Source organism: Lepisosteus oculatus, chromosome 3, assembly GCF_040954835.1.
Source record: "Lepisosteus oculatus isolate fLepOcu1 chromosome 3, fLepOcu1.hap2, whole genome shotgun sequence".
In the NCBI taxonomy this organism is placed as follows: Eukaryota; Metazoa; Chordata; class Actinopteri; order Semionotiformes; family Lepisosteidae; genus Lepisosteus; species Lepisosteus oculatus.
The window spans coordinates 37,302,846-37,315,903 of NC_090698.1; the positions used below are offsets into that span (position 1 = coordinate 37,302,846).

General features: G+C 34.5%; 1 protein-coding gene across 1 annotated transcript in view; it reads left to right on the top strand.

The window, feature by feature from the left end:
• Positions 1–13,058, top strand: part of cfap299 (cilia and flagella associated protein 299) — a 270,869-nt gene that overhangs the window by 101,868 nt on the left and 155,943 nt on the right. The window contains exon 3 of the mRNA XM_015364114.2: positions 6,820–6,910. Within this exon, the coding sequence (XP_015219600.1) occupies positions 6,820–6,910 (91 nt within the window). The remainder of the gene's footprint in view (positions 1–6,819; positions 6,911–13,058) is intronic.

Below are 13,058 nucleotides of genomic sequence, written 5' to 3' on the forward strand. Positions count from 1 at the left end.
GCCACCCCACCCCCCACACTATCCAAGCTAGATGTGTGGAAATCACGAAGTAGAGTGAACACACATAAAGTTGTTGGACCTGATGGTATCCCTGGCCTGGTACTCAGAACATGTGCCTGGCAGATAGCTGATGTCTGTACCGACAGACATCAGCTCTGTGGCCACTGTACCTAGCTGCTTCAAGATGACCACCATCGTGCCAGTACCGAAAAAATCAGCCCCCAAATGCCTGAACAACTACCGCCCTATTGCACTCACCCCCATCATAATGAAGTGCTTTGAAAAACTACTTATTCCACACATTAAAGCCAGCATTCCCAAAACACTGGATCCTCTCCAGTTTGCCTATCGCACAAACTGCTCCTCAGAGGATGCAATTTCTATAGCTTTACACACCACACTTACCCACCTGGATAAAAGGAACACCTATACAAGAATGCTGTTCATTGACTTTAGCTCAGCATTTAACACAATCATACCCATAAAACTTTCTACCAAACTCAGGGCTCTAGGTTTAGATACAACCCTCTGCAGCTGGATCCTAGACTTCCTCACCAGTAGACCCCAGACTGTCAGGATTGGCAACCTCACCTCCAACACACTCACCCTTAACACCGGTGTCCCTCTAGGCTGTGTGCTCAGCCCACTTCTTTACTCCCTGTTCACCCACGACTGTACTGCCAAGTTCAGTACAAACACCATCATCAAGTATGCTGACGATACCACAGTCGTGAGCCTGATCACTGACAATGATGAGACTGCCTACAGGGAGGAGTTAAAACAACTTGCTGAACCAACAACCTATGTCTCAACATCAGGAAAACCAAAGAGCTGATTGTTGACTTCAGAAGACAAGGAAACGTTCACTCCCCCATCTACATAGAAGGGTCTGCAGTGGAGATGGTGAATAACTTCAAATTCCTAGGTGTTCACATCTCTAAGGACCTTACATGGACACTGAACACCTCCAGTCTCATCATGAAGGCACAACAGCGGCTGTACTTCCTGAGAAGGCTGAAGAAAATACATCTACATCCACAGATCCTCACCAACTTCTACAGATGTACGGTAGAGAGCATACTGACAGAGAGCAGCTGCATCACAGTCTGGTACGGCAACTGCACCGCATCCGAACGTAAGGCACTGCAGTGGGTGGTCAAAACTGCCCAACACATCATCGGCAGTGCCTTACCATCCATCCAGGAAATATACAACACCAGGAGTCTGAAAAAAGCCACCAAAATTATGTCTGACCCCACTCACCCCAGTCATAACTTGTTTGTTCCCCTACCATCTGGCAGAAGGTTCCGGTAACTCCAGTCACACACAACTAGACTCCAAAATAGCTTCTTCCTCAGAGCTGTCAAGCTGGTGATGCCCCCACTCCCTCCCACCATATTATGATCTCTCCTAACATCTTCCTGTACCCACAATGACTGTACTCCCACACCACTACACACACATGTAAGCCGAAAATTGTACTGTCCCTTCGATAGCCCAGTAAAACTGTACCGGTCGTAATAATATTTAATATTTATTAATTAACCATACTATTTTTGCACTGTTCCAAGAATTACCTTGCACTGTCCGTGTCCTGTTATATTTTCTCTGTTTGTGGAATTTTGCGCAGTTTTGATAACTTGATTACATGTTATTTATGTTATGTTATTACATGTTACTGTTACTGCTATTGTGTTACTGTCTATTGTCTTATCTTCTGTCCTATTTATATAATGCACCTGAGTGAGTAATGAGAAACACTTTTCATTATACTATGCACCTGTGTAAGTTTAATGACAATAAAGTTGAATTGAATTGAATTGAATTATGAAATTCAGAAAACAATGTCCCTGTCATTATGCTACCTAAAAACAAATGAGATGCACCTCAATTGATTAGCAGCTGTCTGGCTCATTGAAGAGTTTCACACTATTGTGCATTACCATTTGTATTAGGGATATATCAGATATGAAACTGAGAAGAACATATTTTTTATGAGTTTAAAAAGCCAGCAGAATGTCTTGATTTGGGGCACAGCACACACACACTCATACTGAGGAGGCTCGAAGTGGGAGAGAGAAGAAGAGAAACACATTAACTCCACACTAAATGTCACCCAGAGAAAAATCTGGTCTTTGAAAAGAGCTTTCATTTTGTTTCTAGCTGGCCTAGTGGTCATTTTATTGACAATTTTCTTTTCCGCTATGCCTCAAAGTGGCATTATGAAATCAATGAAGATGGTTGCAAACTGCTCCAAAGCCTCATACAGTAGCTACAGTTGTAATGACACACTGAAGAGGTGATAGGGATCCGATGCAGACGCAGGAGTAGTTGGGAGGTTAGGAAGCTAACAATCCAAAACAAGGAGCTAAATCGTAGTCAGAGGGCAAAAGGTAGGTCGAAGTCCGGTAAAGGCACTGGTGGCAAACAATCCAAACCGTAAGATGGAATCGAGGTCGAAAAGAGAATGGTAGGTAATAATCCGGTAACGACACTGGTGGCAAACAATCGGAGGGGCAAGGCGAGATCTGTAGTCCGAAGGCGAAAAAGGTGTAGTCAAAATACCAGGAAGACAAAAAGGTAACGAAATGCTAGGTAGAGCTCAAGAGAAGTTTACTCAATACTGAGCAGCGATACATGGGTAAGAGAATAACGCAGCCTAAATAACGCAGCCTGCCGCACGGTAAAGCGTCTGATGTTGAATTAACATGTACGGCGGCTATTATAATTATCAACCTGCTGCTGAAACTGATTAGTCCTCTTGGGGGCTGGTCAAGGCAGGTTGGTGGTCGTGACAACAGTAGCTTTACAGGATAAAGAGCTTTAAGTCTGTGCTTCTTCATGCATCGAGGATTATAAAAAGAGAGCAGGCCACTTCCATTACCCCCAATTGAGAGGAGACAATGCAACCATCAAGGCGCAAGACAATGCTGTGTTAAAACAAACTGTGCCCCAAATCAGGATATTCTCCTGGCTTTTTAAACCCAGTTCATTCCACGTAATATATTGTAGATATCTGATGAATTTTATTAAATTTTCTTCTCAGTTTAGTATCTGAAACAGTATGTCCCCAATACAAATATATAACTTAAGAAGCTGTAGAGAACTGTTTTAGACTGTCAAAAACACCCCTAATGCATGAAAACTAGTGCTTTTTTCCCTCCCCCTTACCACTAGGACACACAAACATTTGCTCTCAGAGATTCATTTTTTTATTTCTGTCTTTCCATCTCTCAAGCTGTGGTTCAGGCATTATTAATTACGAAAGCTAGTAGAACAATTTTATTTTTAAAGTTCTATTTAAAATTAAACAGGAGTTGTCTCCTTCTTAGCATGTAGTTTTTAATTTGGCGCATGAGCTGAATACATTGCAAAAAAAATACATTTCCCAACGTGCCACAGATGTTACAGAATTCTGTGAAGTGAAGTTTGTGAAGTGCTCAGGTTTATGGTTAAGTGAGACTTGTTTAGCATGTAATTGATGCAGAGTTCTCAGAGATTGTGTAATATAATAATATATTATAATTAGTAATAATATTATATTATAATATAATACTATTATATTATAAGTACTGCCTAATATTAATTAGCAGTTATTAAATTGACTACCTTGCAGTCTGAGGTATAGTTGGTTAACCCACACTAGGTGTTTAATTTATACATGTCAAGCAATTTATAAAAATAAGCCTCTTGAATCATTTATCAACAGCTGTAGTCTCAGTGATTAGGATACATCCTAGAATTTTATATTTACTCCCCCCACTAAGTTAAAACGAATTCTAATGCGAATGTACTTGTGTGCATGATCAATCTAAATTTTCTTACATCTCTTGTCACAAGATTGGAATTATATGATATTTTGAGTCCTCTTAGAGGAGCTATTCAGGCTTTGAAAAACAGCCTTGAATATATCCACAAGCTGATCAAGGGTCTCAAAGAGGCAAACAATAAGATAAAGGTTACTGTATCTAAGTTACAGTGAAGGTCGATATAACTTCTCAGAAAAACTAAAATTTGAAAGAATCCTTTTTGGATTTCCAAACTGTGCATGACAACTTAATTTTTACAGGGATATCTGAAAGGTGAATCAGATGATCCAAAATAAAGTAAACTTTTTAGAGATTAGAAATGAACTCCATGGCCATTTTATTAATTATTAAAACTTCCCCAGAGTGAAAGAAATAATTTAGGTTTTGGGCTACTGTAGTGTTAACTGTTCTGCATCGACTTCTATTATGTATGATACAATATTTAGGTTAATTCACTTGTTGAAAATCCTTTTTTGTTTTGTTGTGTTACTATCTGCTGGTTATGTTTATTGTCTTTGTTGTTTTGTTAGTTTTTTTTGTTTTGTTATTCTATATCATGATTGTGTATAGGCATCTATATGTGGGTTGTTTGTGTGTGGTTTTTGTGTCTTGGGCCTTATTTTTTCTTTTACCCTTATACCTTTTTATTTGTTTTGTTCTTTCCACTTTCTTTATCCTCATCCCCTTTCTTTCTCCTTTCTCTATTATCTTGATTAATTCTTTGTATTCTCAATTATTTAATGGGAGTGCTGTTAAAAATATAGTTTATTTATGTCACAATTTCACAATTTATGTCACTTATATGTCACAATCTGTATTCCTCTATTAAAAAAGTAGAAATAATGAGGTGGCTGGAGAAAATGAAGACAGAGGTGTGTTTTTTGCAAGAAACACATTTGCTGGAGATAGAACATGACAAATGTTTGCAATTTAAATAGGTTTCAAATGTATACATGTATTAATATCTTTCTTGTGAATAATTCACCTGACATATCACAGGTTCTCATACTGTACATCCAATAATAATTTCTGATTGTGCACCTGTAAGTTTTAGGATCTCTCTTAGTCTGCCTTCGTTTTTGTTTTTAAAAGAAATGATTCATTGGTCTGTTCTTCCTCCATATTTTGGGAAACAGTTAAAGCTAATCTCAGAGGTAAAAAGATCTTGTTCTCTTTAATATGAACATTGTACATTGTAGTTTGAGATGCATTCATCAATGACAATTCTTTCTAACCCCAAAATATAAAAATAGCTTTGATGTTTTCCTTTAATCCAGAATTAATTTATTTTCATCAATTGACTCTGGAGTAGTTTCTACCAACTACTCAGTTATTTAAATACAAACAAATTCTATATGCGATCAAAAGTCCAAATATGACTTCTCTTGAACTGACATCAATTATAATTGAGAAATATTGGGGGAAATAAAATAAATAGTCTTTAAACTATATGCTGTGTTTATTTCTATTGATGGTTCATTGTTTCGTTCATATAATAAGTGGGGTATTGACCGTGTATTAAATAAATGTTATGATTATTGGCATAAAATCTGTTCAAACAACTTTATATTTTCTTCCAATATTAAAATTTGGTTAGTTCATTACAACCTTTTTCATTGGGTAAATTTTACCCAAAGGAGTATGTTTTTAATGAGCAATGGTGAATCTGAAATATTTCAACATTGTTCAAAGCAAACAACTGAAACTTATTGAATTGCATTTTAGAATTCTATGCCTCTTAAAATAATTTTAGAATAAAATTACTAATTGTATCTCTAGTTTAATGGTCCAGAGTAATCAGATCCTGTAATCTGCCTTGTTAGGGACCTTTCAGGATTCAATGTCTCCAACAGGGTTCTTTGTTCTTCTTACTTCTTTCCATGGCAGTAGCTAAGAAGGTTATCCTCCTAAACTGGAAGAATAAAAAAAAATTCAGCTATTGCACAATAGTTTCTCTTGCGGTTGGCCATTGTAAATTTGAAACACCTACTGTACAGTATATTTGATTGCAAGTACAAAAAGAAGGAGTTATATTTAATCTGGAATATAATCTCTTTATCAATTATTGTAACCTTTGAGTTGGCATAGAGGACTCTTGACATTACATTCAGTTTTATATTATGTGTAGAATCTTATATTCTGTATAAAAAATATACTGTATATTTTTTATTGCTATTGAAGCTATTGATGATATACAATACATATAACTCCCATAAAGAGAGGGGTTTGGGGTGGTGAGTTGGAGAGGCTAAGAAAGTTATCTCTGTGTTTATTTTGGTCTGATTATAATAACAAAAAACAACTATAAGGGTCTTAAATTTATTGAATTGTTAATGTCATTGCCTAGTGTAACTGTTAACAGTGTTACTGTTACTTAATAAAACTTTGTTAAAAAAATTAATTCCATGTACAGTAGTAGTATCCACAGATATCCCTATTAAACATAAAGAATTAACATTGTTCTTGCATACTGCTTTCTAGAAGCCATTATTACAATGCAACTTATAGTATGAAAATGCAATTATTACTATTACTAATATATCATTACTTACAGACAATTCAAATATAAAATAAAATTACATATTTTTATTACTATTTTTACACAATTACCAATAATTTTGTATACTGTATCATCAATCATAGATGATGTAAGTATCATGATACTGTATAAAATTAAAAATGATAATTCTATGAATGTTATACAGGACTGCATAACCACCACATTTTTCTCTTTTTATTTCTTATCTACTGACAAGTGTGATTGATCCAGCAGTAAAGATGTGTTATTTTTAGACTAATTAAGCCTCTTGTCCAGGACTTTGTGAGACTCATGGAAAAAAGTACATACCAGCAGTCTACTGTGTGACCTTTTGAAACCTATGAAGTGAGATAGTTCCAATGAACAATAATTGCCAGCAAGTGATAATACAAGAAAAACACTGCACTGCTGTGTGTGATTGTAAAGGTTTTTCTGACACTTTTCAAACCCCCCAAATGTTGTCTTTTCCAGGACACTGGCAAGTGCAGGAAGAGAACTCAAAGATAACTTCCTGAAAGCCCTGGCACAGCGAGAGGAGGCCAACCGCAGTGGGAAAATAACTGTGAGTACTGTACATTATTACAACACTACGTAATAGGATTCCCCATAGATATTCAGGCAATTCCATCATAAATCTAACAATCCCTACCCTGTTTTTAGTATTTCCCAAATGATAAACTGTGTGGTATAGCTATAGTTAGAGGGCACTTCTGTCTAAGTAATTTCACGGTGCTTTATTTTTATATTTTAAGTTTGCCTACAGAAAAAAGGAATTTCGTTTAATTACCTTTCATTCTTAAACATTCATGTTTCATATTTTAAAATTAAATGCACACAAAATATAATATTCATATTTCACCTCTCATCAGAAGATTGTAAAATTCTTTTTTATCTTACCTAAATGCTAACAAATCTAATAATTGACTTTTTTGTTTTATAAGTAATAAAGTCATTTTTGTATACTTCTGTAAGTTAATTAAATTGGTTGAAATGTAAGTTATTGCTGCATAGAATTAAAAAAAAAAAGCTATTAATGTGTTAGACTATTTTTTTCCTAACAAAGTTATTAATCTGCTAGAAATATATGAGAGAAATGAATGCATATTTGAAACCTGGTGAAAACTACACAAGCGTTTGTGCACATCAAAGTTACAGTAATTTTACATTTTAAAGGTTTACACAGTATATAGAGACCAACCTTTTGACACAGAGGTCACTACTCATGATCATGCAACTGTACATTATCAGACAAGAAAGAGTCCAGAGAAAAAGAGCCAGTCTGGCTGTACCAAAATTAATATTGTTGTATTTGTAACAGTAGTTAATCTAATTGTTAATTAATATTTTTGTTTGAGACATTGTATATAGATTAAACATACCGTCTTTAACACCAGTCATAAAACTTTGGACCTGTGTTCCAAATTTGGATGTATGAAGATTCACGCATTGACTATATGGCCTCACAAAAGTGTAATCTAAGCAACTGTAGATTAAGGGTGAATTTAATGAAGAGTAACTTTGAATAATCAAAAACAATGAATAGAATAAACATGGCATTGTTACTTCGTTGGATGTTTGAAAGATGAAGGCAAACAAAATCTCTACTTGAAGCAGTATAAAGCAAAAGATAACATATGACCTCCCCTTACCTGCACCCATGGGATTTGTAATTATAAGATCAAATAAGGAGCAGTAAAGGAGTATGGTGGAACCTGCAGACACACATTTTCCCACTGAATGTTGACTATGTAAACAGCTTCATGCATAAGCTGTTCTGGCTTTTTAAGCCTGCGTTATTGAAGCTGGTATAAACGGGCTGGTTACAGCTTGTTCCTTTCACAGGTATTCAAAGAAACCACTGTAGCTGACTCAGGAAAAGCTGTGAATCAGGCAGTGTCTAATATACCTCTTCCTGTGTTTAAAAGAAAAAAAATATCTATGGAACAAAATATAGTGTTGTGTATCATCAACAATATTATGCTGACATGATTTTTTTCCCCTTTCTCTTTTTATCCACTAAAGTGTTTCCTCTGATGAAAAAGTGTGCCTGAAAATGTTTATTTTCCTCCTCCCCTTCTCTCTTTTAAATTGAACACACATTTGAGAATATAATACCTCTTCTTTTATGAGTAACAAGTAATCTTAATACAGTTTGGCAAGGCTTGACCTCTTTGGTATGTTTATGTTGCCTTCATGTATTCCAGGCAACTGTTACTCTTGTCTGGGCATCTGAAGAATATGGGAACTTTATGTGTACCCATTTATAATACAGATTACTCTATCATACTTAAATATAGGCTGTGGAAAATAGTGCATTAACTTATGTAACATTTGTATTGGTTTTTGAACAGGAGCACTATTATTTAAATAAAAGAATAAAAATGCTGTGGCAAAGTAGTACTCTGTCATGGGTGTATTGAAGCAGGAAAAATGTAAGGCCTAAGATTTGTATTTGTTTCAAACATATTAAAAAGTCGACACCAATTAATTGTATATGGTACTTTGAGCTATTATGAAACTACATTTGCATTTTTATTTTACTGTGTGGGAGCATTATCCTAATACTACATGTACTATACTGAGATAGCAGCTGGGAAGTTGCTAAGTACATAGTTTAATCAAACCATTAAAAATAGTTGCTACTTTCACCTTCTGTACAGTCCAGCTGATCTTCCGATCTGCTGCCCATAGTGTTTTGAGCCCCACTTCACAGCTGGATTTCACAAGAGTCTCACTTATCAACCCATTTGTTCATTTCTGTAAATGAGACGACTTGTTGACAGAGTAGCTGTTTATTTCATTCTCTCCTAAGCTTTCCCTATACAGTTTCCCTTTCCTTTCCCTCAGCTTTCCTTGGCGCCAACAATTCACATTGTGAAAGTTTTTGTGTTTATTAACGTTAGGCAGACAGATGGCTGTTTCTGTAGGTTTATGGCTTTGTAGAAGGAAATATTACCATTGTGCTAGAACAAGATCCAGGTCTACTACTAATTAATACACATGGGCACCATAGCTCTTGACAACGCTATGTCTGAAAAATGTTTTGCTCTGCATGTGGAAATTAGGAACCCTGATTTTTGACCTGAAAATCTACAGTACACCAAAATAATTAAGTGATAAAGAACTTGCTGGTCCACTTTTATATTAATCATTATAAAACCCAGTGGAAATACATGTGATACATATCAATTTGTGTTGGAAACCTTAGAATTATTTTTACATTATTATGTGGTGGGGAACTTATATTGGTTAATTGTACAGTTGTTGTTGTTGTTGTTTTTGTTTTGCTTTTTGTTTGGGGGGGGGGGGGTTAAAAATGAGCAGTTGGATGAAAAGTGTTTTCCCAGTGTTTTAGCATTTTCAAATTAGCCAATAGTTTTACAGTAACACAATGCGGCATCACATGTATTGTATTCAAGCCATGTATTTAACTAAACTTTAATTTTTTATCCAAATATAAGTGAATGCATCCCTATTCCATTAAAATGTTTATTTGAAAAAGTTGCATCAATTTTTTTATTTTTGATAAGGTTAATAAGACCACATAGTTAAAATAAAGTATGATAAATTATAAATATTTTTTTCCATATTGTGACAGCAAAATAACAGTAAAGGACGAAGCTTATGTTATATTTGGAAAATGTTAGAAAATTGTGAATTGAATGAATAATTACTCACCAAACAAAATACCCTCCAAGTATGAGAACATCCCTCAGAGTAAGCAAAAACAAAGTGTTATATCTTATGGTATTAGAACAGAAGAAAATTAAATAATGTAGTTAATAGTGCATCTAAAACAAACAAGTTTCCAGGTCATAATGGTATTCTACCAATACTAATTAAGGAAACAAGAGACATTGTTCCTAAATTACAAACAAAACTCTTTCAACAATGGGGGTAATACCCACATACTGGAAAGTTAAAAGGTTATGGAGTGCAACACTCTGTATTGGTGATGGAATTCTAGGATATAGTCAACATAGATTTAGAAAGAGTTGACCTTGCTTTACAATTTGTAAGCACAGCAGAAACGTCTTTTTTTTGCATTTTTGTAGTCTCTTTTCATGGATATATACCAACAAATATGGCACCCTCACCTTTGATGCATATGTTGAAAATACATATTGATTAGGTGAAGGAATGTTATATATTCCTCATAATTCTGGTTCCTCCTCAAACATTTCAAATGTGCTGCTGAAATGTAAAGTAAAATTAATAACACAAAACATAAAAAGAATATACAGAGAGTGTGAACTTATCACAAATTGCTCTGTGTAAAATTTGTGAAGAAGTTTCTGGTTTCAGAACACCCTCACTCAGAAGTAAAGAATTAAACTGTTTTTTTGCAGAACACAGTGGCTTAATGTGAGAGTGTTTGATAAACACAGAGTGTAATAAACCACTTAATAATAATCATAAGGTTTATAAGTGAGATGAGATATTATTATTATCAAAATATAACAAGTGTGAACTGCTTTTCCAGCTGCTATTACAAATTCTTAACACTACTAAGCTTAATAATAAACAAAACTGGCATGAAAGCATTTGGTTTTATTGGTATTAGTAAAATAAAGTTATAGAAACTGACACAAGTCTTCCTTTTTGCTGGAAATAGTAATAAGTGGTAGGAAGTTGAGAACCAACAGCGATCCCCTCCTGTTAACTGCAGTCTACCTTGAAAAGAACTACAGGACACTTACAATGATAAATCTGATTTAATTACCATTTTCCAAATCACATACTTTTCCTGAAATATTGTTCCCACTTTTTAATATAAATTAAAACACTCAAAATTGAAATATACTGAGAATACAAATACTAACAAATTGTATAGTATTGCAAACTATATGAAAAGATGCATACAGTACAGTAAATTACTTAAAGTAATGCACAAATAATATTGTTCTGGTTGTGTAGGTTTGAATAGTGATATAATTGACTGCAGTTTAACATTGATTTATATATAATTTCTGTTAAATATGTTCCTTCAATGAATTTTCTTTACAACTGGTGTATTGATTGGAACTATTTAGCAAGGATGATCCATCATATTATAGAAGCTCATAAAATGACTGAAGCAGTAAAAGAGCTCTCAGCTCAAATAGTGAAGGAGCTCATTCAGAATCCTATTCCCCAGACATCATTCTGGGCTATGATCAACTTAATACTTGGACTCTATTAGCAGAGGTGCACAATTGGGCATGTGGCACTATGAGCTTGCAATGATGTGAATGAGAGACATGCTACTCCTCAGTCAGTACTAACTCTCCTGAAAGTAAGGCATGGTGGAGCAATGTATGTAAGGATCCTCATTCTATCTTTGCAGTATTTGATTTCAAGTAATAAGCCTCAGTAAGAGCTATGTTTTATTGAAAACCACATAAACAATCTATCATTTAAATTTCCCATGTTATGCATGAATTAAAAGCAAGATGGCAATGAATACTGTTCTTTTCATTAGATGTGGTAATGATGTAAAACATATTCAAAATAAAATGTTATATTTAAGAAATCCACAGAGTACATGTACATTTCAGTTAGTCTTCAGTATCTGTCATCATTCTTCAGCTACATTTGACTACATCTGTCATCAGAGCAGTAGGAACATCTCCAACTTTATTAGTTGCACTGTTTGCCACAATAATTGAGATATTTTCATGTTTGTAATGTATTTTTGTTGATATTTATAGTTTTAGTGGAGCTGTGTTAGAGCTACATGCTTCTTGCTGTAAAATGGGAAAAAATGTTTCACCCCGTTTCTAAAAAGGCAAATAATTTGACAGTATGGCACATTATCGCACAGACTCACTGTTCAGTAATCTGGGTAATGCTGGTCACATATCTAAAAAGACAAAACATTTAGCAAGGTATTGTGACTCTTGCCCTGTTTTTATGCCAGGAACGAGAGTAATACAAAATCTATTGTCTGTTTTTGGCAAGTAGCTGCCTGTCCAGGCTTCTTATGTTTATACCATTGCAATTTAAGGATTTTAATGGTAATCAGTTACAGTCATTTACAGTATGGGAGTGTCTAAATAGTCATGACAAGACATCTGTTTATACAAATACATGTGTACATATACAGTACTGTATTCGTATTTTTGTGTCTGTTAATATCTGAATGGGACTGCTATCCATTGATGGGGATATTCAGTAAAATTGATGGAGATATTTCAGAATGAGTGTGTTAGAATGTATGTTAGTTTGATGTCTCTTGCCTGTTGTAAGTGAATTGAGTGCTTAGAATGTTATATTGTCATATTGTTGCCTTCACTAAACAGTATTTTAAATTCTTCAAATAATTTCACAGATTTACTTTTTTAGTATATTGGTATCTATTGTTCTCCAATATACAGTTTAAGAATATAATGGTATATATTGTTTTATTGTATACTCCCAGACAAAATTAATTTGCTGGACAAAAATTACGTCCAAATTTCTGTAAATCATACATTTGAGCCATCAACAGGCAACTATTGGGAATATTCTTACTTTTTCTTAATGTTTTCCAGAAAAAGAAAAAAAATACATCAGAGTTATTGTCTTGCAAATGGGTGTTTAATATAGTAAATGCTTTCCATGTCATTTTGCTCCTCATTCACCAGAAGAAAGCTTTTATCTTCCTTTCATGTTTTGGTCTTTCAAGTAAGGCTGAAATTACACCTGTCAGTAGTACACATTCTCCTTACTCTGTCTTTCTGTCATTTTAC